Source organism: Oncorhynchus clarkii, chromosome 1 (genome assembly GCF_045791955.1).
Source record: "Oncorhynchus clarkii lewisi isolate Uvic-CL-2024 chromosome 1, UVic_Ocla_1.0, whole genome shotgun sequence".
Classification (NCBI taxonomy): domain Eukaryota; kingdom Metazoa; phylum Chordata; class Actinopteri; order Salmoniformes; family Salmonidae; genus Oncorhynchus; species Oncorhynchus clarkii.
Genome location: NC_092147.1, coordinates 77,642,038 through 77,668,716, shown reverse-complemented (window position 1 = coordinate 77,668,716; position 26,679 = coordinate 77,642,038). Strand labels below are relative to the sequence as shown.

Here is a 26,679-nt window from a genome sequence, read left to right as displayed (position 1 = left end):
GATTGAGCCCAGTGCTGTTTGGATTGAGCCCAGTGCTGTTTGGATTGAGCCCAGTGCTGTTTGGAATGAGCCCAGTGCTGTTTGGATTGAGCCCAGTGCTGTTTGGATTGAGCCCAGTGCTGTTTGGATTGAGCCCAGTGCTGTTTGGATTGAGCCCAGTGCTGTTTGGATTGAGCCCAGTACTGTTTGAGAATGCTTTGTGACTTAGTTCCTGAACTTTTTTTGTGGTTCAGCGATAGCAAGCCAAGCTGGTGCAAGCAAACCACGGTAACAACCCAAACACAAACACACTCATGATAAACTGTGATCTGTAGTTTGTCCTCAGAATTGGCTCTCTGCAAAGCCACTGTTTATTTCTAGTCAATGCAAAGTCCTCCTCAGGTCACACAGAACACAATCAATCTGGGTGAGGCCTACAGTGCTGGTCAGATTGTGTCACCAATCCATCCCCATCTACTTTTGTTGAAAGGCTTTTTAATAGTTATTTCTCTCCACTCTGTCAGGGAATAATTATTTTGCAGACACTTTTATCACAGTGGTCGTATTGATGGATTAGGTCTGTAATTGTGGCAGTCATATTGATGGATTAAATCCATGTTGGGCCTATCATTTCTGGAAAAGGCCTTTTCAGTGGACACTTGCTTCTGTTGAACGAATATTACATGTCTCCATGGCCAGGACTGAACACAAAAAAGACTACCATTATACATGTGGTTTTTAACACAATTAGACCTACTCCCCTTCAGAAAGCGTATACATGTCGATCTAGACAAAGTGGATTTGTTTAGAGTGATGCACTTTTATTGAATAGTTATTCATCACACATTCTCTCGGCCTACATGTCAATATTGAAGGATTAGCCTTGTAAATGCATGCAGAAGCCTTGTGTAGCTGGAGCACTGGACGCAGACGGTCTGGGAAACCATGGAAACAGGCTGAACCTGAACTTGGAGAGACCCAATAGCTAACGGCCAGTATAACACCCAGTATAATTAGGCAATAAGGTACGAGGGGGTGTGGTATATGGCCAATAAACCATGGCTACGGGTATGGTACTGAATATGAATTTTTAAAAAAAATGTCAATTTCCCTTTAAATGAGACCTACTTTGTGCCACAGCTCCATGAAGGCTAAAGGTGTTTACACAGTCAAAAGTTTCGGGAGTTTTACTCTGTCTTTTTTAAGACAGGCTTTCTTAAACTCACCCTCGGACATCATCTCAACAGAGGCAGAAGAAAAACTGTCTCCCTTCTTATTCTGATTGCTTTCAACTAAATGAAGGGAACGAGATAGCATTGAAATGATATGATTTGCATGTACATTTGTTGTATCATTGCATTAGTACTTATGATGCCTGTGGGACCAGTTGGCAATGAGTGCCTCTGAAATGTATCTGTCTTTTGGAAATATGGTTTGTGGGTAGGGGTGATTGAGGTTCATGTATGTGTGTCTCTGTGCCATTGTCTATGTGTGCATGTGTCTATACACCTCTCTGTGTCCTTCACATCTGTGTGTGTGTCCATGCATGCAGATCAGTATGTGCAGAGGGATGGTTAGGGAGTCATTATAAGAATGCCAACCACGTAGCCACCACTCCATGGATAAACATGTACACGTCATATACACACACTCAATATCACATACACGTCACAGGAGGTTGATGGCACCTTAATTGGGGAGAACTGGCATGTGGTAATGACGAGAACGGAATCAGTGAAACGGTATCAAATATGTCAAACACATGGTTTAGAGGTGTTTGATGCCATTCCATTTGCTCCGTTCTGGCCATTATTATGAGCTGTTCTCCCCTCAGCAGCCTCCACTGATGCACGTATACACACACACACGCACACACACATACACACACAGTCAGGCTCTTAAGGTCATTTCCTTTTTCCAATTTGCACTCAAGTAATTATCTCTTGACGTAGGGCTGCGGTGCTGTCTGTAATTTAAATTGAATTGAAGTCTGGTCCTCACACTGTGATTGTCAACGTGGTCTCAAGTTAACACCTACCTCAGGACTCTTATTTTCAAGAGGACACATTCCAGTTTCCTGTATGAGAGGCTTTAGAATTCAGTCTCCTCTATGAGAAGCTTTAGAATCCAGTCTCCTATATGAGAGGCTTTAGAATCCAGTCTCCTCTATGACAGGCTTTATAATCCAGTCTCCTATATGATGGGCTTTAGAATCCAGTCTCCTATATGAGAGGCTATAGAATCCAGTCTCCTACATGAGAGGCTTTAGAATCCAGTCAGCTACATGACAGTTTTTAAAATCCAGTCTCCTATATGATCAGTGTTATATTGCAGTCTCCTATATGAGAGGCTTTAGATTCCGGTCTCCTATATGAGAGGCTTTAGAATCCAGTCTCCTATATGACATGCTTTATTATCCAGTCTCCTCTATGAGAGGCTATAGAATCCAGTCTCCTATATGAGAGGCTTGAGAATCCAGTTTTCTATATGACAGGATTTAGAATCCAATCTCCTATTTGACAAGCGTTATTATCCAGTCTCCTATATGAGAGGCTTTACAATCCTGTCTCCTCTTTGACAGGTTTATAAATCCAATCTCCTATATGAGAGGCTATATAATTCAATCTACTCTATGACAGGCTTTAGAATCCAGTCTCCTGTTTCACAGAGTTAATATACCAGTCTCCTGTATGAGAGGCTTTAAAATCCAGACTCTTATATGACAGGCTTTAGAATCCAGTCTCCTATTTGAGAGGCTTTTGAATCCAGTCTCCTATATGACAGGCTTTCGAATCCAGTCTCCTATATGAGAGGCTTTAGATTCCAATCTCCTATTTGAGAGGCTTTAGTTTCCAGTCTCCTCTATGACGGGCTTTAGAATCCAGTCTCCTATATGAGAGGCTTTAGAATCCAGTCTCTATGACAGGCTTTAGAATCCAGTCTCTTATATGATAGGCTTTAGACTCCGGTCTCCTCTATGACAGGCTTTACGATCCTGTCTCCTCTTTGGGATGTGTTAGAATCCAGTCTCCTATATGAGAGGCTTTAGAATCCAGTCTCCTCTATGAGTTCCTTCATAATCCAGTGTCCTATATGACTGCCTTCAGAATCCAGTCTCTTATATGACAGGCTTCATAATCCTGTCTCCTACATGACAGGATTTAGAATCCTGTCTCCTCTATGAGAGGCTTTAAAGTCCAGTCTCTTATATGGCATGTTTTAGATTCCATTCTCCTATATGAGAGGCTTTAGAATCCATTCTCCTATATAACAGGCTTTAGAATCCAGTCTCCTCTACGAGAGGCTTTAGAATCCAGTCTCCTCTATGAGAGGCTTTAGAATCCAGTCTCCTATATGAGAGGCTTTAGAATCCAGTCTCGTATTTGAGAGGCTTTAGAATCCATTCTCCTATTTATCAGGCTTTAGAATCCAGTGTGCTCTATGAGAGGCTTTAGAATCCAGTCTCCTCTATGAGAGGCTTTAGAATCCAGTCTCCTCTATGAGAGGCTTTAGAATCCAGTCTCCTATATGAGAGGCTTTAGAATCCATTCTCCTATATAACAGGCTTTAGAATCCATTCTCCTATATAACAGGCTTTAGAATCCAGTCTCCTCTACGAGAGGCTTTAGAATACAGTTTTCTATATGACAGGCTTTAGAATCCAGTCTCCTATATGACAGGCTTTAGAATCAGGTTTCTATATGACAGGCTTCAGAATCCAGTCTCCTGTATAACAGGCTTTAGAATCCAGTTTTCTATATGACAGGCTTTAGAATCCAGTTTTCTATATGACAGGCTTTATTACCCAGTCTCCTATATGACAGGCTTTTGAATCCAGTCTCCTATATGACATGCTTTAGAATCTCGTCTCCTATATGACAGGATTTAGAATCCAATCTCCTATTTGACAAGCGTTATTATCCAATCTCCTATATGAGAGGCTATAGAATTCAATCTACTCTATGACAGGCTTTAGAATCCAGTCTCCTGTTTCACAGAGTTAATATACCAGTCTCCTCTATTAGAGACTTTAAAATCCAGTCTCCTATATGACAGGCTTTCGAATCCAGTCTCCTATATGACTGCCTTCAAAATCCAGTCTCTTATATGACAGGCTTCATAATCCTGTCTCCTACATGACAGGATTTAGAATCCTGTCTCCTCTATGAGAGGCTTTAAAGTCCAGTCTCTTATATGGCATGTTTTAGATTCCATTCTCCTATATGAGAGGCTTTAGAATCCATTCTCCTATATAACAGGCTTTAGAATCCAGTCTCCTCTACGAGAGGCTTTAGAATCCAGTCTCCTCTATGAGAGGCTTTTAGAATCCAGTCTCCTATATGAGAGGCTTTAGAATCCAGTCTCGTATTTGAGAGGCTTTAGAATCCATTCTCCTATTTATCAGGCTTTAGAATCCAGTGTGCTCTATGAGAGGCTTTAGAATCCAGTCTCCTCTATGAGAGGCTTTAGAATCCAGTCTCCTCTATGAGAGGCTTTAGAATCCAGTCTCCTATATGAGAGGCTTTAGAATCCATTCTCCTATATAACAGGCTTTAGAATCCATTCTCCTATATAACAGGCTTTAGAATCCAGTCTCCTCTACGAGAGGCTTTAGAATACAGTTTTCTATATGACAGGCTTCAGAATCCAGTCTCCTGTATAACAGGCTTTAGAATCCAGTTTTCTATATGACAGGCTTTAGAATCCAGTTTTCTATATGACAGGCTTTATTACCCAGTCTCCTATATGACAGGCTTTTGAATCCAGTCTCCTATATGACATGCTTTAGAATCTCGTCTCCTATATGACAGGATTTAGAATCCAATCTCCTATTTGACAAGCGTTATTATCCAATCTCCTATATGAGAGGCTATAGAATTCAATCTACTCTATGACAGGCTTTAGAATCCAGTCTCCTGTTTCACAGAGTTAATATACCAGTCTCCTCTATTAGAGACTTTAAAATCCAGTCTCCTATATGACAGGCTTTCGAATCCAGTCTCCTATATGAGAGGCTTTAGATTCCAGTCTCCTATTTGAGAGGCTTTAGTTTCCAGTCTCCTCTATGATGGGCTTTAGAATCCAATCTATATGAGAGGCTTTAGAATCCAGTCTCTATGACAGGCTTTAGAATCCAGTCTCTTATATGATAGGCTTTAGACTCCGGTCTCCTCTATGACAGGCTTTACGATCCAGTCTCCTCTTTGGGATGCGTTAGAATCCAGTCTCGTATTTGAGAGGCTTTTGAATCTGGTCTCCTCTATTAGAGGCTTTTGAAAACAGTCTCCTCTATGCTAGGCTTTATTTTTCCAGTCTCCTGAATGACATTCTTCAGAATCCGGTCTCTTATATGACAGGCTTCATAATCCTGTCTCCTACATAATTCCATTCTCCTACATGACAGGATTTAGAATCCTGTCTCCTCTATGAGAGGCTTTAAAGTCCAGTCTCTTATATGGCATGTTTTAGATTCCATTCTCCTACATGAGAGGCTTTAGAGTCCGGTCTCCTCTATGAGAGGCTTTAGAATCCAGTCTCGTATTTGAGAGGCTTTTGAATCCGGTCTCCTCTATTAGAGGCTTTTGAAAACAGTCTCCTCTATGCTAGGCTTTATTTTTCCAGTCTCCTGTATGACATTCTTCAGAATCCAGTCTCTTATATGACAAGCTTTACAATCCAATCTCTATATGAAACATTTAAGAATCCAGTTTCCTCTATGACAGGCTGTATAATCCAGTGTCCTATATGACATGTGTTAGAATCCAATCTCCTCTATGATCGGCAATGTAATCCAGTCTCCTATATTAGAGTCTTTAGATTCCAGTCTCCTATATGACAGGCTTTAGAATCCATTCTACTCTATTAGCGTCTTTATAATCCAGTATCCTCTATGAGAGGCGTTAGAATCTATTCTCCTCTATGAGAGGCGTTAGAATCCAGTCTCCTCTATGAGAGGCGTTAGAATCCAGTCTCCTCTATGAGAGGCGTTAGAATCCAGTCTCCTCTATGAGAGGCGTTAGAATCCAGTCTCCTCTATGACACGCTTTATTTTCCAGTCTCCCATATGACAGGCTTTAGAATCCATTCTCCTGTATAACAGGCTTTAGAATCAATTATCCTATATAACAGGCTTTAGAATCCAGTCTCCTCTACGAGAGGCTTTAGAATACAGTCTCCTATATAACAGGCTTTAGAATCCATTCTCCTGTATAACAGGCTTTAGAATCCAGTCTCCTCTACGAGAGGCTTTAGAATCCAGTCTCCTATATAACAAGCTTTAGAATCAATTATCCTATATAACAGGCTTTAGAATCCAGTCTCCTATATAACAGGCTTTAGAATCCAGTCTCCTCTACGAGAGGCTTTAGAATCCAGACTCTTATATGACAGTCTTTAGAATCCAGTCTCCTCTATGACAGGCTTTAGAATCCAGTCTCCTATATGAGTGGCTTTAGAATCCAGTCTCCTCTATTAGAGACTTTAGAATCCAGTCTCCTATATGAGAGGCTTTAGATTCCTGTCTCCTATTTGAGAGGCTTTAGTTTCCAGTCTCCTCTATGACAGGCTTTAGAATCCAGTCTTGGGCCTCCCCGGTGGCGCAGTGGTTAAGGGCGTTGTACGCCAGCTGTGCCACCAGAGGTTCTGGGTTCGCGCCCAGGCTCTGTCGTAACCGGCCGCGACTGGGTGGTCCGTGGGGCGACGCACAATTGGCATAGCATCGTCCGGGTTAGGGAGGGTTTGGCCGGTAGGGATATCCTTGTCTCATCGCGCACCAGCGACTCCTTTGGCGGGCCGGGCGCAGTGCACGCTAACCAAGGTTGCCAGGTGCACGGTGTTTCCTTCCTCCTCCGACACATTGGTGCGGCTGGCTTCCGGGTTGGATGCGCGCTGTGTTAAGAAGGTTGGGTTGTGTATCGGAGGACGTATGACTTTCAACCTTCGTCTCTCCCGAGCCCGTACGGGAGTTGTAGCGACGAGACAAGATAGTAGCTACTAACAATTGGATGCCACGAAATTGGGGAGAAAAAGGGGGTAAAATTCAACAAAAAAAATCCTCTCTGAGAGGCTTTAGTATCCAATATCCTATATAAGAGACTTTAGATTCCAGTCTCCTTTATGAGCGGCTTTAGAATCCAGTCTCTATGACAGTCTTTAGAATCCAGTCTCCTCTATGAGCGGTTTTATAATCCAGTGTCCAATATCACAGCCTTCAGAATCCAGCCTTTTATCGGACAGGCATTAGAATCCAGTCTCCTATAAAATCAAATCAAATCAAATGATATGAGAGGCTTTAATCTCCAGTCTCCTATATAACAGGCTTTGGAGCCCAGTCTCCTCTATGAGAAACTTTAGAATCCAGTCTCCTATATGACAGGCTTTGTAATACAGTCTCCTATGTGAGATGTTTTAATATCCAGTCTCCTATATGACAGGCTTGAGAATCCAGTCTCCTGTTTCACAGGCTTTATAATCCAGTCTCCTATATGAGAGGTTTTAGAATCCAGTCTTCTATGTGACATGCTTTTTTTTTAAGTGTCCTATATGACAGGCTTTAAAATCCAGTCTCCTCAATGAGAGGCTTTAGAATCCAGTCTCTATGACAGTCTTTAGAATCCAGTCTCCTCTATGAGCGGCTTTATAATCCAGTCTCCTATATAACAGGCTTTAGAGCCCAGTCTCTTCTATGAGAGGCTTTATAATCCAGTCTCCTCTACGAGAGGTGTTAGAATCCAGTCTCCTAAATGACAGGCTTTATAATCCAGTCTCCTCTACGAGAGGCGTTAGAATCCAGTCTCCTAAATGACAGGTTTTAGAATCCAGTCTCCTCTACAAGAGGCGTTAGAATCCAGTCTCCTCTATGAGTTGCTTCGTAATCCAGTCTCAATCCTTCAGATGTCAATATATTATATGACAGGCTTTATAATCCTGTCTGCTATATTACAGACTTTAGAATCCAGTCTCCTATATGAGAGGCTTTAGAATCCAGTCTCCTATATGAGAGGCTTTAGAATCCAGTCTCCTCCATGAGAGGCTTTAGAATCCAGTCTCCTCTGTGACAGGCTTTAGAATCCAGTCTCCTATATGAGAGGCTTTAGAATCCAGTCTCCTATATGAGAGGCTTTAGAATCCAGTCTCCTCCATGAGAGGCTTTAGAATCCAGTCTCCTCTGTGACAGGCTTTAGAATCCAGTCTCCTCCATGAGAGGCTTTAGAATCCAGTCTCCTATATGAGAGGCTTTAGAATCTACTCTCCTCCATGAGAGGCTTTAGAATCCAGTCTCCTATATGAGAGGCTTTAAAATCCAGTCTCCTCCACGAGAGGCTTTAGAATCCAGTCTCCTATATGAGAGGCTTTAGAATCCAGTCTCCTCCATGAGAGGCTTTAGAATCCAGTCTCCTATATGACATGCTTTATTGTCCAGTCTCCTATATGACATGCTTTATTGTCCAGTCTCCTATATGACAGGCTTTACAATCCAGTCTCCTAAACGAGGGGCTTTAGAATCCAGTCTCCTCCATGAGAGGCTTTAGAATCCAGTCTCCTCTGTGACAGGCTTTAGAATCCAGTCTCCTCCATGAGAGGCTTTAGAATCCAGTCTCCTATATGAGAGGCTTTAGAATCCAGTCTCTTTGACAGACTTTACAATCCAGTCTCTTCTACGAGAGGCTTTATATTCCGGTCTCCTCTATGAGAGGCTTCAGAATCCAGTCTCTTCTATGAGAGGCTTTATATTCCGGTCTCCTCTATGAGAGGCTTTAGAATCCAATCTCCTCTATGAGAGTTTTTAGAATCCAGACTCCTCTATGAGAGTCTTTAGAATCCAGTCTCCTCTATGAGAGGCTTTATAGTCCAGTCTCCTATATGACAGGCTTTAGAATCCAATCTCTGTGCGAGGTTTTAGAATCCAGTCTCGTCTGAGAGGCTTTAGAATGTAGTTTCCTCTATGACAGGCTTTAGAATGTAGTTTCCTCTATGACAGGCTTTAGAATGTAGTTTCCTCTATGAGAGGCTTTAGAATGTAGTTTCCTCTATGAGAGGCTTTAGATTCCAGTCTCTTTAATGAGAGGCTTTAGAATTACCCAGCACCCATCTCTCATTTCCCCATGTACCTGGGCAACATAATAGTCACCATTGTTGTTTTTATTACCCAGTGTTTCAAAATTCCAGGAACTTTCAATAAATTCCCAGGTTTTATAGAATTCCTCTCTTGAGGTTTCCAGATTTCCACCTTATTCCCTCCTGATTCCGGGGTTCCTCCATCCGGGATTTTGGGAAAACCAGAGAATTTAATTATAATTTACCACAATTTTGCAACCCTATCTTTACCTTAATCTCTTGTGGACAGACTACATAAACATACCTGACCAAATGTGAGCTAATTCAGGAAACTAGACATGTGTCGCAAGTCACGACTTCAAGATTTTAGTTCTGGCTTAACAGAGATTACCTTTGCCCTCATGCTGTGGCATTGCATACACAGAGACACAGAGACACCTAGTGTTGGATATAGTGATGAGCTATATATATAATCACCTTTAAGAACCCTTAAGATGCCTAGTTAACAAAAATGTATAATTACATTATTGGGTTATAAGTCATTGGGTTCTTGAATGCTCTCCATCTGAACAGCCGTTTCCTTGAGGTATTACAAAGGTGTGGAGATGTATCCCCTTGGCAGATACAAACGGGCAGTCAGAAAATGGATGCCTCTGCATTCAGAAGAAAGCTCTTGCTAAATTCACAGTTGTGTGTTCTTGTCATGTGTCTGTGTGTCTGGAAGTGACTGGTGCTTGTGGCTCCAGCTGGTGTGTTTCACAGTGCCATACCCTTGGCTGGAATCCCCGGCCTGGCTCCGGCTGGGCTGTGCTTACTCTCATGCTCTGGTTCTCTGAACTCCCTCTGCTGTCCCATTTCCGTCAGTGCTGCAGGGCAGAACCCGGCTCCGGATACATCTGTCACTGCCAGCCAGCCAGGCAGAAGTAGGAAGAACCGGGACTCAACCACACTTTCAAACAGCCCTTTTCACACTCAGACAAGCAAGTCTTTAAACTAGACCTTTACAGTCTAGTGTCACAGTCACACACTCCACAGTCTAGTCTTAAACCAAATGTTTATATAGCATAGTCACAAGCTATTAGAACTATTCTACAATTTATCAACCAGCTAGGATCTTACACCGGGATGTCTTATGACATAGTTGATATGATATGTGTAGTATGTAGTATCACTGATTGAATAAATTAGTACTGGAAATAGAAAGACCTTGTCAGCCTCTCTCTCCCTCATCACTGCCACCAGTTTGGGCTTATCCCCTCTGTCTCCTCCTCATGACCTTTGCATACATTACTGGGGCTGACTGGGACAATACCAGCTTTATTAGGGCCAGTATGCAGAGACCAGGAGATGGGCACGGATTGCTGATGGTGTGTTTGTGTGTGCACGCATCTGTGTCTGTGAGTGTGAGTGTGTGCGTGTGCGTTTGTGTGTCACTGAATGTGTGTGTGTGTGTGTGTGTGTTGGTGTCTGTGCATCTGCGAGCGTGTGACAGATCTAAGATGTGACAGTGTTTACTGGCTGGTCTCATTAACCAGGGGGTAATGACTGTATCAGAGACGGACACAGTGCTACTCCCACGATGCTCCATTAACACCAGGCTGGGCTCTAAGTGTTCCTGATTTCACGGAGCTGAAGACTTCAAATGAGCCGTTGACCTTTACTGCTTCCTCTCTATGCCTCACTACAATATGGAGTCCTTTGAAAAATAGATGGGTGCATAAGGAAAGAAAATCTTTAGTCAATGCTCAAATATAATTTTCTCTCAGTGGTTTTCAACATGTTTATCGGACTTGATAATAATTGGTGATGTTACAGTATATTATACAGTTTTTATGAAAAGGGATATTCCATTGGTTGTCTGTGTTGCTGGGCCAAGGTGTCTCACAAACACACATTGTAACTGCATGGGTGCTTATGACAACGTATTGATTACCTTGACGACGCATCGATTTTGTACTGTGTTGACACCAGTGGAGGCTGGTGGGAGGAGCTATAGGAGGACGGGCTCATTGTAATGGCTGGAATCGAAGTAATGGAACGGAGTCAAGCATGTGGTTTCTATTTGTTTGAAACCTTTCCATTTATTCCATTCCAGCCATTACAATGAGCCTGTCCTCTTATAGCCCCTCCCACCAGCCTCCTCTGGTTGACAAATAGATTATCTTGTTGACACACTTCTCCGCCAAGAAATACATTCATTCAGTACCATTTCCTGTTATATATTTGCACCATCTTATGCATGCTGATCAGGCATGTTAAGATCATGTCTCGGGATATATGATTTAGATCTCAGTGATTTTGTGGCGTTTGCCCAGATTTTTGATTGATATGAAGTTAGTTTTCCTTACCACATTAGGCCCTAAATATAAGAACAGTATGCCCTGGAGGGTTGTTAGACAATGGTCTGTCAGTGGGCATAGATCCATCTTACTAGTGACATGGCCTTGCTGGCAGCTCTCCTCCAGGCTGTGTGTGTGGCGGAACACCATGGTCCTTACACTTCAGTTGTCTTACACCATGAGAAAAGACCGTACTGTGCTGATGAAGTATATGGGAGCTCTGGCTTATCTAAAGGCATTCGCGGGTGAAAGATGGCACTTCATTCGATGCATGGACACGGTTGAAAGAAAGAACCGTGGAAACTGGTTAAAAGCTGAAGGGTGTTGAGGAAGCTGAACTTTTGATCAACTTAAGTGCCTCTTAGGTCAAACCATGGAGATCAGAAAAGTTGTCTTTTTGTAATAGGGTTGAAGTATGTAGAATTTCATTAGGTTCTGTAACAGGATGTGTCAAAAGACCTATTCGAGCATGTAGTTTGATCAGCCTTGGGATTACCTGTCACAGGATAATGACAACAGATATCAATAGTTGATGCATGTCTCCTCTCCTGTAATTGCCTCTCACCCTCAGCACACTTAATTAAAATTGACACGGAAATTAGCCTCTCAGTTTGCCACCATTTCTTTGCCCCTTGAGCAATGAATGTTCCCACTTTCTGTTCTTACACCTACCACGCCTGCTATCTCACTTCACCTCTATGAGATCTCAGTAGCTGAATTTACCTCAGTGTGTGAGTGTCTGAGGAGTAGCTTGATTTCCAATTGGTTTCGACTTTAACAAGTCTTGTCGTTGACACTCCTAGGCAACTACGGTACAGGCCATTTAAGTACATCTTCCATCATGAACATCTGTAATGTCTCTGCTCTTTTCTGAGCACTGTGACATAGATGCTTATCTTGCTGTGCTGTACTGAAATGGTATGAAATAATAGGCTATACAGGACTGTGTTTCCATTTGGCATTTTCCAGTAATACTAGAATATTCACTGGATACCTTTGGAATGGCATCGACAGGTGTAGGATCTTAATTTGATCACCCTGTTGCAGGATAACTTTCCCGGAATGCAGGGCATTTAAAACGTGTGTGTATTTGAGGTTTAAAAAGGCTTCTGAAGTTTGTAATTTCAGCTTAGAAATATCAGACTTGATTTTCACTTATGTAAAAATGTATAATTCTTACAAAAATATCCATTATTTATAATCCATATAATTCACATTTCATGTTTCTATAGGATTATTTTCCTGTTGTAGCAAACTGACTCAAATTAAGATCCTGCATCTGTAATAGGGAATCCTATCCATTTTGAAGGTGGTGTAATCCAGTCATTAGCCCAGTCATAACAGCTCATGCTTTCTCCAGACAAAACCACTCACAGTAAACTGTCTGTTCCATTATTGAGATTAAGGTTTTCTGAGAGGCCTGTTAGAATGACTGATCCGCTGTTTGCCTTTGGTGTATCTAACTTCACAGCTCTATAATCTCAGTTTAATAACAGTACTCCTTCCAACACTGTCTGGTGGCAGACACTTAGGGGCTCTATTTTCAGATGGCGGTGGGGAGGTGCAGTGTCAAACGCATGTTAGTTATCAATTTCGTCATGTAAAAAATGTCACGCTGGGATTTCCACCCCTTACGCCACGGTTTGTAATTTACCTGTCTAACATCAGCTTGCTGGCGCTGAGGTGGGATGGGTGGAAATATTGGAGGTGTCTCCTTAAAAACGTGTGCCAATATGCCAAAACAGTCAACGAACCCCCCCCCCCCCCTTTTTGTTATGTTGGACATATTTTTTCTCCAGCTTCTGTGAAAAGTCTGGCCTCATTATGTACGATTCCCATTACATGAAATATGTTAGTGACTGTAGGAAGCCTGTTTAGGAACATCAAGTTATTTAAAAAATACTGCTTACCGTTTTTTGTTTATTATTTTGTCAAAAAATGCATCTTCCACTTTCCTCTGTTGGACCTAACTGTCAAATCGTGGGAATTTTGATAGCTGTCTATGGTGCTGAATCTGCTTGTAGGCTTGTTTGCAAAGTCACTACTGGCCATATCAATGATGATGGTAAGCTGAGTGGAAAAGCGAATGCATTATCTATAGCCTAATATTTCCATGTTGAAGCCGATTACTTTTTAAACGTAGAACACTAGATAGGCTACATGTTTGTTATAACTAGGACTATTGTAGTGTTAGGCTACTGTATAGGCTACTATTTAATAGCTATCTTCGATGAATTGGACAAACATCATAGGCTACTCCTGCCTAAGAGCCCTTGTGGTAACGCTTGTCGTCTGGGGAAGGAGAGGAGGACCAAGGTGCAGCGTGGTAAGTATTCATATTTTAATGAACACTGAAAACAAAACAATAAACAACCAACAGACAGTCCTGTAAGGTGCAACACAACACTAAACAGAAAATAACCACCCACAAAACACAATGGAAAACAGGCTACCTAAATATGGTTCTCAATCAGGGACAACGATTGACAGCTGCCTCTGATTGAGAACCATAACAGGGAAAACACAGAAATAGAAAATCATAGACAAACTAACATAGACAACCCACCCAAATCACGCCCTGACCATACTAAAACAAAAGACAAAACAAAGGAACTAAGGTCAGAACGTGACAGTAACCCCCCCAAAGGTGCAGACTCCGGCCGCAAAACCTGAACCTATAGGGGAGGGTCTGGATGGGTGTCTGTCCGCGGTGGCGGTTCTGGCGCGGGACGTGGACCCCACTCCACCCTAGTCTTTCTCCGCTTCCTTAACTGTCTCCGTGGCCTCTTAAGAGCGGCGATCCTCGTTGCCGACCTCTGACTGGGGACCCTAGCCACGGGTCCCGAATGGACGGGAGATTCCGGCAGCCCCGGACAGGCGGGAGACTCCAACAGCGCCGGAGTGAAGGGCAATTCTGGCATCGCCAGCGTGACAGGCGGCTCTGACAGCTCCTGACTCGTGGCTAGGGTCCCCAGTCCGAGGTCGGCGGCGAGGGTCACTCCTGGCTGACTGACGGCTCTGGCAGCTCCTGGCTGACTGACGACTCAGGACAGATGGGAGGCTCTGGCGGCTCAGGACAGACAGGAGGCTCTGGCGGCTCAGGACAGACGGGAGGCTCTGGCGGCTCAGGACAGACGGGAGACTCTGGCGGCGCTAGGCAGGAGGAAGGCTCTGGCAGCGCTGGACAGGCGGGAGCACCTGTGGGGAGAAGACGGAGAGACAGCCTGGTGCGGGGGGCTGCCACCGGACGGCTGGTGCGTGGAGGTGGCACCAGATAGACCGGACCGTGAAGGCGCACTGGAGCTCTTGAGCACCGAACCTGCCCAACCTTACCTGGTTGAATGCTCCCCGTAGCCAGGCCAGTGCGGCGAGGTGGAATAGCCCGCACTGGGCTGTGCTGTCGAACCGGGGACACCATGCGTTAGGCTGGTGCCATGTACACCGGCCCGAGGAGACGCACTGGAGACCAGATGCGCTGAGCCGGCTTCATGGTACCTGACTCGATGCCCACTCTAGCCTGGGCGATACGAGGCGCTGCAATGTACCGCACCGGGCTATGCACACGCACCGGGGACACCGTGCGCCTCACGGCGTAACACGGTGCCTGCCCGGTCCCTCTCGCTCTCCGGTAAGCACGGGGAGTTGGCTCAGGTCTCCTACCTGACTTAGCCACACTCCCCGTGTGCCCCCCCCAATATATTTTTGGGGCTGCCTCTTGGGCTTCCAGCCGCGCTGCCATGCTGCCTCCTCATACCACCGCCTCTCGGCTTTCGCTGCCTCCAGCTCAGCCTTGGGGCGGCGATACTCTCCAGCCTGTGCCCAGGGTCCCTTGCCGTCCAGAATCTCCTCCCATGTCCAGGAGTCCTGAGATCACTGCTGTTGCCCGTTACCACGCTGCTTGGTCCTTTGGTGGTGGGTGCTTCTGTAACGCTTGTCGTCTGGGGAAGGAGAGGAGGACCAAGGTGCAGCGTGGTAAGTGTTCATATTTTAAATATTTTAATGAACACTGAAAACAAAACAATAAACAACCAACGAACAGTCCTGTAAGGTGCAACACAACACTAAACAGAAAATAACCACCCACAAAACACAATGGAAAACAGGCTACCTAAATATGGTTCTCAATCAGGGATAATGATTGACAGCTGCCTCTGAGAACCATACCAGGCCAAACACAGAAATAGAAAATCATAGACAAACTAACATAGACAACCCACCCAACTCAAGCCCTGACCATACTAAAACAAAAGACAAAACAAAGGAACTAAGGTCAGAACGTGACACCTTGGCCTTAGGCCTACGTGTGCCTGCTAATGGAACGAGATATGCAATTTATGATATCATGATTCTGATCCCATCTTATTTAGGAATATTGTTGTCGTCAAATTTGATTTAAAACCAAGCTTATTAGAATGATTCACTGTCCATGGCTTTATGGTGAGAACGCATGGCTCGCTGTAATGCAATTTAGAAGCCGTCTGCTATTTTTGTAGAAGTGCAAATATGATCTGTAAGAAGGTTTCAAGATGTTTATAAAACATTTGGGGACAGTATAACGGTAAGTGGACATTCCCCCTTTCTCGTTATATTGGATATTGAGAATTTTGGACGTGCGTAAAACCCTCCATAGTCTACTTTGTCTTAATATTATATGCCAAAGTGGAGAAATGATGGTGCCTGTAGCTGTATTTAGACTATTCAAAACAAGTTGTTGTGTCGTTTTATTCGAATTTGATTAGAATTATTCACTGTCTTTTTTACGTCCTTTCAATAGTGAATTTAATCTTGCATATTGACAATGTATGCATAGCTCAGACATGTACTCAGACATTTACTGTAAGCCTATATCAGTGCTAATGCTATGTTTAAAATATATATTTTCATATTGAAGCCATGCAATTAGTCTACTTAGTACAATGTGGAAAACAAACATGTTCAACATATTTAGCAAATATGGGATAGGCCTACATTTTTATATTTTGTTTCTATAGGCTATTTATAATGGACTAACATAAAAGTTGATAACCAAATACACCTAAACACAACTTGAAGCAACCACATATTTAGCCATGGAGCGTGTTCTGATTGGCCAGTGAAGGGACACACCTACAACTAATTTATTCATGAAAACCCAGCCCTTTTGCACCACCGCCAGCTATTGCGCCCATAATTCCTGCTGTGAAAATAGCAAAAATATTTCTGAGACACACGGACCTATAGCGCCGTTGCGTAAGGTTTTACAGATTTGTGTAAGGTTTGTTAAAATAGAGCCCTTATTGTTCTTATTCATTAAGTTATTTCAAATGTTCGGAGGAATTGCACTCATTATAGATCAACTGAGACTATTCATGTTTTAAATTATTCCCCTTATTGCAGAATTTCCATTGCTAATTGGTTATATTTCCTGCTGCTCATACAAAATATGCTGTAGCCATTAGTACAGTAGCCCAACGAATGAAGCTCAATGATTACCTTTTCACTATGAGTTCTAGCTATGTTTCTTGAATGTTTTTGTCTCTTGGCTGAGCTATTGCTGTAAGGTAAACATCTTCCTCAGGAGCAGAGGGATTTATTGAATCTTCTGAGGCAACACAAACGAAGCACCATTTAATTTTCTCCTGTTTATCTACCCTCTTTGCCCTCCAACCTGGTTGAATCATTTATAAACAGACTTATTGCTTTTTACTGTGAAATCCAGCCTCTCTTGGCAGAGGCCCTCTCTGCTGTTTTTAGCCTGAGCTGATTCTGTGGCTGCTAAGAATAGCCAGGGTGATATTGCTATCGTTTTGCTGGAGCAGATGGTGGTTTTCCCGAGGACACAGGCTTCCAAGAGAGGAACACACTAATTATGAGAGGGCAAGATTACAGGAGAGGAACACACTATTTATGAGAGGGCAAGATTACAGGAGGGGAACACACTATTTATGAGAGGGCAAGATTACAGGAGAGGAACTAACTAATTATGAGAGGGCAAGATTACATGAGAGGAACTAACTAATTATGAGAGGGCAAGATTACAGGAGAGGAACTAACTAATTATGAGAGGGCAAGATTACAGGAGAGGAACTAACTAATTATGAGAGGGCAAGGTTACAGGAGAGGAACTAACTAATTATGAGAGGGCAAGATTACAGGAGAGGAACTAACTAATTATGAGAGGGCAAGATTACAGGAGAGGAACACACTAATTATGAGAGGAACTCACACTAATTATGAGAGGGAAAGATTACAGGAGAGGCACTCACACTAGTTATGAGAGGAAATGCACACTAATTATGAGAGGGAAAGATTACAGGAGAGGAACTCATACTAATAATGAGAAGGCAAGATTACAGGAGAGGAACTCACACTAATAATGAGAAGGCAAGATTACAGGAGAGGAACTCACTAATAATGAGAAGGCAAGATTACAGGAGAGGAACTAACTAATTATGAGAGGGCAAGATTACAGGAGAGGAACTAACTAATTATGAGAGGGCAAGGTTACAGGAGAGGAACTAACTAATTATGAGAGGGCAAGATTACAGTTGAGGAACTAACTAATTATGAGAGGGCAAGATTACAGGAGAGGAACACACTAATTATGAGAGGAACTCACACTAATTATGAGAGGGAAAGATTACAGGAGAGGCACTCACAATAGTTATGAGAGGAAATGCACACTAATTATGAGAGGGAAAGATTACAGGAGAGGAACTCACACTAATAATGAGAAGGCAAGATTACAGGAGAGGAACTCACACTAATAATGAGAAGGCAAGATTACAGGAGAGGAACTAACTAATTATGAAAGGGCAAGATTACAGGAGAGGAACTAACTAATTATGAGAGGACAATATAACAGGAGAGGAACACACTAATTATGAGAGGAACTCACACTAATTATGAGAGGGAAAGATTACAGGAGAGGCACTCACACTAGTTATGAGAGGAAATGCACACTAATTATGAGAGGGAAAGATTACAGGAGAGGAACTCATACTAATAATGAGAAGGCAAGATTACAGGAGAGGAACTCACACTAATAATGAGAAGGCAAGATTACAGGAGAGGAACTCACACTAATAATGAGAAGGCAAGATTACAGGAGAGGAACTCACTAATTATGAGAGGGCAAGATTACAGGAGAGGAACTAACTAATTATGAGAGGGCAAGATTACAGGAGAGGAACTAACTAATTATGAGAGGGCAAGGTTACAGGAGAGGAACTAACTAATTATGAGAGGGCAAGATTACAGGAGAGGAACTAACTAATTATGAGAGGGCAAGATTACAGGAGAGGAACACACTAATTATGAGAGGAACTCACACTAATTATGAGAGGGAAAGATTACAGGAGAGTCACTCACACTAGTTATGAGAGGAAATGCACACTAATTATGAGAGGGAAAGATTACAGGAGAGGAACTCACACTAATAATGAGAAGGCAAGATTACAGGAGAGGAACTCACACTAATAATGAGAAGGCAAGATTACAGGAGAGGAACTAACTAATTATGAAAGGGCAAGATTACAGGAGAGGAACTAACTAATTATGAGAGGACAATATAACAGGAGAGGAACACACTAATTATGAGAGGAACTCACACTAATTATGAGAGGGAAAGATTACAGGAGAGGCACTCACACTAGTTATGAGAGGAAATGCACACTAATTATGAGAGGGAAAGATTACAGGAGAGGAACTCATACTAATAATGAGAAGGCAAGATTACAGGAGAGGAACTCACACTAATAATGAGAAGGCAAGATTACAGGAGAGGAACTCACACTAATAATGAGAAGGCAAGATTACAGGAGAGGAACTCACTAATTATGAGAGGGCAAGATTACAGGAGAGGAACTAACTAATTATGAGAGGGCAAGATTACAGGAGAGGAACTAACTAATTATGAGAGGGCAAGGTTACAGGAGAGGAACTAACTAATTATGAGAGGGCAAGATTACAGGAGAGGAACTAACTAATTATGAGAGGGCAAGATTACAGGAGAGGAACACACTAATTATGAGAGGAACTCACACTAATTATGAGAGGGAAAGATTACAGGAGAGTCACTCACACTAGTTATGAGAGGAAATGCACACTAATTATGAGAGGGAAAGATTACAGGAGAGGAACTCACACTAATAATGAGAAGGCAAGATTACAGGAGAGGAACTCACACTAATAATGAGAAGGCAAGATTACAGGAGAGGAACTCACACTAATAATGAGAAGGCAAGATTACAGGAGAGGAACACACATTAATAATGAGAAGGCAAGATTACAGGAGAGGAACACTAATTATTAGAGGGCAAGATTACAGGAGAGGAACTCACTAATTATGAGAGTGTCAAAGCTCAGGAGAAGACCCAGATGCAGACAGTTTCGAAGTGTGTTACAAAAACAGGGGGGCAGGCAAACAACTGGTCAAGGGCAGGCAGAGGTCAGTAATCCAGAGCAGAGTCCGAAAGGTACAGAACAGCAGGCAGGCTCGGGGTCAGGGCAGGCAGAGGTCAGTAATCCAGGGTGGTGTGACAAGGTGCAGAACAGCAGTCAGGGTCAGGGCAAACAGAATGGTCAAAACCGGGAAAACAAGAAAAAAGGAACTAGAGCAAGACAGGCACACGGGCAAAAACGCTGGTAGGCTTGATGACACAAAACGAACTGGCAACAGACAAACAGAACACAGGTATAAATACACTGGATAATGGGGAAGATGGATGACACCTGGACGGGTTGGGGAGACAAGCACAAAGACAGGTGACACAGATCAGGGTGTGACAGAGAGGGTACGATTACAGGAGAGAAACTACTAGTAATGAGTGGGAAAGATTACAGGAAGTCAGACTAACATCACGAGCAGCAGAGGTCACGGAAGGGTTAGAGGAAACAGGGAGTGGTATGGTTGTAGAGTGGATGTGTGAGGGGTTAGCAGTGTAGGTTGGATGAATGACAATGTTAAGGTGAATGCTAAGTAGACCTAGGTGCCTGTTAGAGTGAACTATAGGGTGATGTTTTATGTCATGGAGAGATTGTAGGCTATCACATTAGTGATTTTTATTGATTTACGCTTCTCTGTTAGAACTGATTGGATCTGTTGCAGCGTTTTCAAGGAGTTCTGCCTCAATCTCAACATTCCATGACTCTAAATCACGTGTCAAACTCATTCCACGGAGGGCCGAGTGTCTGCGGTTCTCGCTGCTTGCTTGTACTTGATTGATGAATGACGGTCAGTGATTAGTTAGAAACTCCCCTCAACTGGTTGTCTAAGTCTTAATTGGACACAAATTGAAAGGAGAAACCAAAAAAAACTGCGGCCACTCGACCCTCAATGGAACGAGTTTGACACCCCTGGTCTAAATGCTAAGGATCTGTGTATGAAGTAGTTAGGACCAGGGCTTTCTGATAAGACAGAGTCACATGGCAGCATAGTGAGTAATGGATTGGCCCAGTTGAGCTCTATTCATCATACTCCTTCAGGGTAGCTGCAATTCCAGATCTAATGAAAATACCGTTTTTAGTGAGAGAGTGGAATGTATGTATTTTTCTTATCAATGGTGGAAAGGGACAGACCCATCCTTCTCACTGTCTTCTATTTCATGGTTATTAATGCCTTTTAAAGGAGCAATTTAGGCTACATACAGCCTAGTCGTGCTCGCCAGCCTCAAGGTGCTCTGCTGGAGAGAAGAGACTACATATGGGTTTTTTCTAGGGTGCGTACCTTTCTTCAATTTATCTCAATATTGTGTTCTTAACATAAAGGCAGTATGCTACAGAAGGATATATTTTGTGGGACATTTTGTTGGTTGAGGATGGTTTGCTCTTGTGTAGTTAATGACCTTGTGTAGGTTTGTTGTCCACGTCTGCTGATACTTCACCTCTAGTTAAACTTTAATTCTTAATCTTGATTCCTGTGTCCTTGGCTGTCCGGTTGTCAAGGCAACCATGCTGTCAGCAGGTTGGTTGCTAGTGCACTGTTTGTTAAATTGTTCCCTGGAGACATATTGGTTCACATTAGCTTATACTGTTCACATACGGCGCTGGCAGGCATTGGACAACAGAAAATGAATCTTGTGAATCAGTTAATAAGATGAACTGAAAGATTGTCACCAACCTTGTTGCATGTACTGAGGAACCTTAACTTGTAGCGTTATTCAGAGAGAATATGACAGAAGAAAATGATTGAGATAGTGATTGATAGACAGTGTCTTTCTTCCTACAGCACCGATGCTGCATAGACAGCAACAGTCTGTTGAGGTAGGTAGGGCATCAGAACAGGCATCAGGAGACTCTCCCAGGTGGCAGCAGTGTTTCTTTTTGTGTGTGGGGGGGGGGGGGGGTAGGTGGCAGCAGTGTTGTCTGGCTCTGATTTCCTTCCCCAGGGGGATTTCCCTGTGCCGTCTGCAGAGGAGTATCACATTACTGTTTGTTTGTGTGACCAGAGTCTGATACTGCAGTCTGGTCCTACTGGCACTGACTCGGTGTTCTTCACTATTTACCATTTTGTCTATGAATAATGGATTAGTATAATAAATCATCTCATCAATGATCAAATTTGTATGTATATTATTTTACATTTGTCAAAAAAAGATATGGGGGTTTCTCTTTTAAAATACATATTTTCCTTCTGGTTCGTGTTTTTTTAATGTAATGTACTCAAACACATTCATCGTGATTGTTGCTGTCAATAAATCAACAGGTTTATCCATCACTGACAGTTTTCTGGCTAGGCTGCCATCACACACCGCATGAATGGAGCATCTACTGATGTCTGTCCTCACGTACAGTCCCTCTGCTCCTGGCCCTGGCCTCTGCAAACCCAACAGCCCATTGAAACCTCTGCAAATTTGCTCTCATGCCACAGTCTCTCCATCTCCATCAGAAAGCTCTGCACGTCTGCTCTTGTTAGGGCCAGCTGGGACATAGACTGCCTGGGAATGAGAGTCAGCTGAGTAGAACTGAGCTCCCTCTCTCTCTCTTTCTCTTTCTCTCTTACCCTCTTGTGTGAGGGTTTCTCCATTTCTCCCACTCCCTTTCTTTTCTCAGAGCCTTTATTTCTGTCTACTTCCTTCCTCCCTCTGCTCCAGGCAGAGCTCCAAGCCCAGATTTACAGCCATGAGCTTCATACAGAAAGAGGCTTTGAGATGAAAGAGTCTGAGACAGTCAGACTGAGCAGAGAGAGAGAAAGACATTCAGGGACTGAGAGATCAAGGAAAGAGAACGAGAAAGAAAGACATGTCGATGTGCTGTGCTGTGCAGTGTGTACTGTCATGTCTGCTTTGTACTGTCAGGACATTTCTCCTGATAGGAATGGTCCTTTTAACCTCATTTGTACGATTGGACCGTTTACAATGGCAAGGCTTGGTTTGTAAGGCTACCACTTCTCCTCTGTACTGTGTTTGTGGTCAAGGTCACAGCGGACTTCACTGTGTTGAGTGGTACTGGGCGTGGCCGCCTCCCTTTCCTCAGTCCATTGGTGGTGTGATGATCCCTGACCCTGTGTGGCTGATGCTAGTAACACACTAATGTCTGCTGCTCGGCCAGGCCCCAGTAATGATGCCATTAATCACATGTATTTATAGAACACTAGGGCACCTTTCATAAACAAGGGAAGGAGGTTGGCACCTGGAGCTACCAATGACCCACTGTGGGGTCAATAACCTATTGAGTTTCAGATTGAACGCTATCAGACAGAGACATTATCAGATGAGCTTCTTGAGCTAGATGTTACCGATGCTGTATGTTGAGTGTACTACTACTTCATGAAATACACTTATAAACATTACTGTGACCTTTGACTTAGGAATAGGGCTGAAAATGGCTAATGACAAAGGAACAAACACTGTGTATTACTCCAAGAGTAGTAATGTCAATGATAAATCAAGCACATGATAACCCCTTTTGTAATGAAAGAGAAATGTAGGCAATATCAGGTTTTTTGAGTGCTAAAGCTGGAGTCACTCTGCAACTGAATTACACACCCTGGCCTGGGTGTGTAGACCACTGGCCTGAGTAAGAGTGGGCACGCCCTGTTTTAACCAGAAAGAGCCAAAGAATATATACATATTTCATCTGAATTTCATGAGTTTCTTTCAACAGCATTGTGTGCGTATTTCCTGTCGTATTGCCTAATTCCCTGTTATATCTCCTCTTCTGTTTCTCCAGCCTCGGCCTTCATCCTGAGAGGTCTCTGGTGGCAACAGGTCAGGTAGGGAAGGAACCCTACATCTGTGTGTGGGACACCTTCAGCGTACAGACCATCTCTGTCCTCAAGGACGGACACTCCCATGGAGTGGCCTGCCTGGCCTTCAGCGCAGATGGACAGGTGAGACACACACACACCACCTCACACCTGACTCACCTCACACACTCCTGCATGCACCTGTCTCTCATTCACCTCTTGTCTTAGTGGATGGTTTCCTGTCCTATCACCCTGTTACCAAGGAAAACCTGTTGGAGTCTCACTGAAAAACAACAATACTTTGTCATGCAGCAATGTGAGTGCTCCATCATTTGCCAGATTGTAGGGTCATACTCAGGGGTTGGAACCGGTTCATGGAACAGAACTGAAAACTGGAAAAGAATGAAATATAAAAAGAGTATCACATAGCCTATTGCCGTGGGAATGGGATTATGGTGGTGGGTTGCTGAGAGAAGTGAAGCCTGCTGGGTAACTGTGCAGACTGGGGATGATGTACAGCCCTCTCATTAATCATGTTTACTGGGAGGAATGCTGGGACAGCACCATTCTCCTATGACCTTTAGATTGATGGATGGGGCTCTATGAGAGTCTCCTACAGCAGCAGCAGCCTATTGACTTCCCCCTACAAGACCAGTAAGTTACAACCAGGGATGGAGAGAGGGGATGGAGAAAGAGGACGGAGGGAGGGGACTGAGGGAGGGGATGCATGGAGGGGACAGAGGGAGGGGATCCATGGAGGGGACAGAGGGAGGGGACGGAGGGAGGGGACAGAGGGAAGGGATGGTTGCTGTTGTCGTTGCCTTCATTGTGGTTTTAGAGTTGACAAATGCAATGTCACGTCAGAGGAGGCTGCGGTGGGGGAAGAATGTGTCTCGCTGCTCCCTAAGTAATTGGGTGTCTGGAGCGAGGGAGGGGATAGCTTGGTGAGGAGAGCCAGGGCTAATGCAGCCGAGTATCTGGAGGGAGGGAGGGAGGGAGGGAGGGAGGGAGGGAAGGAGGGAGGGAGGGAGGGAGGGAGGGAGGGAGGGAGGGAGGGAGGGAGGGAGGGTTTGTGATGAAAGTCGGCTGCATTAGTCCTGGCTCTCCTCACCAACGCCTCCTCTCTCTCTCTCTCCTCTCTTCCTCCAGGTACTTGGCTGCATTAGCCCTGGCTCTCCTCACCAACCCCCCCCCCCTCTCTCTCTCCTCTCTCCTCTCTTCTTCCAGGTACTCGGCTGCATTAGCCCTGGCTCTCCTCACCAACCCCCCCCCCCCCCCCCCCCCTCTCTCTCTCTCCTCTCTTCTTCCAGGTACTCGGCTGCATTAGCCCTGGCTCTCCTCACCAACCCTCCCTCTCTCTCTCCTCTCTTCTTCCAGATACTGGGTAGCATTAGCCCTGGCTCTCCTCACCAACCCCCCCCTCCCCCTCTCTCTCTCCTCTCTTCTTCCAGATACTGGGTAGCATTAGCTCTGGCTCTCCTCACCAACCCCCCCCCCCCTCTCTCTCTCTCCTCTCTTCTTCCAGATACTGGGTAGCATTAGCCCTGGCTCTCCTCAACAACCCGCCCCCCCTCTCTCTCTCCTCTCTTCTTCAAGATACTGGGTAGCATTAGCCCTGGCTCTCCTCACCAACCCTCCCTCTCTCTCCTCTCTTATTCCAGATACTCGGTAGCATTAGCCCTGGCTCTCCTCATCAACCCCCCCTCCCCTCTCTCTCCTCTCTTATTCCAGATACTCAGTAGCATTAGCCCTGGCTCTCCTCACCAACCCTCCCTCTCTCTCTCCTCTCTCCTCTCTTCTTCCAGATACTCAGTAGCATTAGCCCTGGCTCTCCTCACCAACCCCCCCCCCCCCCCCCCCCCCCCTCTCTCTCTCCTCTCTCCTCTCTTATTCCAGGTACTCGGCTGCATTAGCCCTGGCTCTCCTCACCAACCCTTCCTCTCTCTCTCCTATCTTCTTCCAGATACTCGGTAGCATTAGCCCTGGCCCTCCTCACCAACCCCCCCCCCCCCCCCCTCCCACCCCCTCTCCTCTCTCCTCTTCTTCCAGATACTCAGTAGCATTAGCCCTGGCTCTCCTCACCAACCCTCCCTCTCTCTCTCCTCTCTCCTCTCTTCTTCCAGATACTCAGTAGCATTAGCCCTGGCTCTCCTCACCAACCCTCCCTCTCTCTCTCTCTCCTCTCTCCTCTCTTCTTCCAGATACTCAGTAGCATTAGCCCTGGCTCTCCACACCAACCCCCCCCCCCCCCACCTCTCTCTCCTCTCTCCTCTCTTCTTCCAGATACTCAGTAGCATTAGCCCTGGCTCTCCTCACCAACCCCCCCCCCTCTCTCCTCTTCTTCCAGATACTCAGTAGCATTAGCCCTGGCTCTCCTCACCAACTCTAATGCTACCGAGTATCTGAACCAGGGAGGGGCAGCAAGCAAAGTTTACCTCAGACCCTTGGTCAATCATAAAGACATTTTGGCCTTGTTATCATATAGCTCCATTCTAAAATGCATTAGATGGCTGTTTTCTTGGAACCCCTGTGTGCACAGCGAGTAAACAACTCTGGGTGTAATATAAGGCAGATGGATGTCTTTTTGGGTTGGGATTTAAATGGATTTGTGGATGAATGGTTGTGGCAAACCACAAAAATGACAGAACAGGTTTTCCTAAGGAAAAGAGAACATATTCTCTCCCACTGAAATGTATTGATTTATGAAAACCCATTACCTTTCACTGCCATTCAGTTAAACACATTAGGTCAACTTACATTTGGCTTTCATCTACTCTCTTTTATACAATTTGTAGAAATGCCTTATTTTGGAGCATCACATCTGAAATATCCCTGACATTTAAGTCTAATAAATGTTTTTATCTAGTCATATTTCTTTGTCATCCCACAAATCCCTGTAAAATGTTGTGTGCAGGGAGACAGTTAACAGAAATGTTCCTAAATGCCTTGCTCCTTTGTCTCATAAGATGGGTAATTAACAATTAACTTCCTAAATGGTAATTTCCGCCAGACTAATTGGAAACAATTTGCATTCCTTTCTACGGTGAGCATGATAAAATACAGCCAATGTTTTTAGTAGTGCTGTTCAAGGTCTTACTCTATTAGCTGCAAATTGCTATGCTGCCTGTGAACTGTGTC

The 26,679-nt window shown here is 44.1% G+C and overlaps 1 protein-coding gene across 2 annotated transcripts in view; it reads left to right on the top strand.

Moving 5' to 3' along the window:
- The window catches only part of LOC139412756 (echinoderm microtubule-associated protein-like 6), a 104,334-nt gene that overhangs the window by 6,179 nt on the left and 71,476 nt on the right, over positions 1 to 26,679 (top strand). For both annotated transcript variants that reach the window (XM_071159454.1, XM_071159447.1), the window contains one exon: positions 23,526 to 23,685. In XM_071159454.1, coding sequence (XP_071015555.1) covers positions 23,526 to 23,685 — 160 coding nt within the window. The remainder of the gene's footprint in view (positions 1 to 23,525; positions 23,686 to 26,679) is intronic.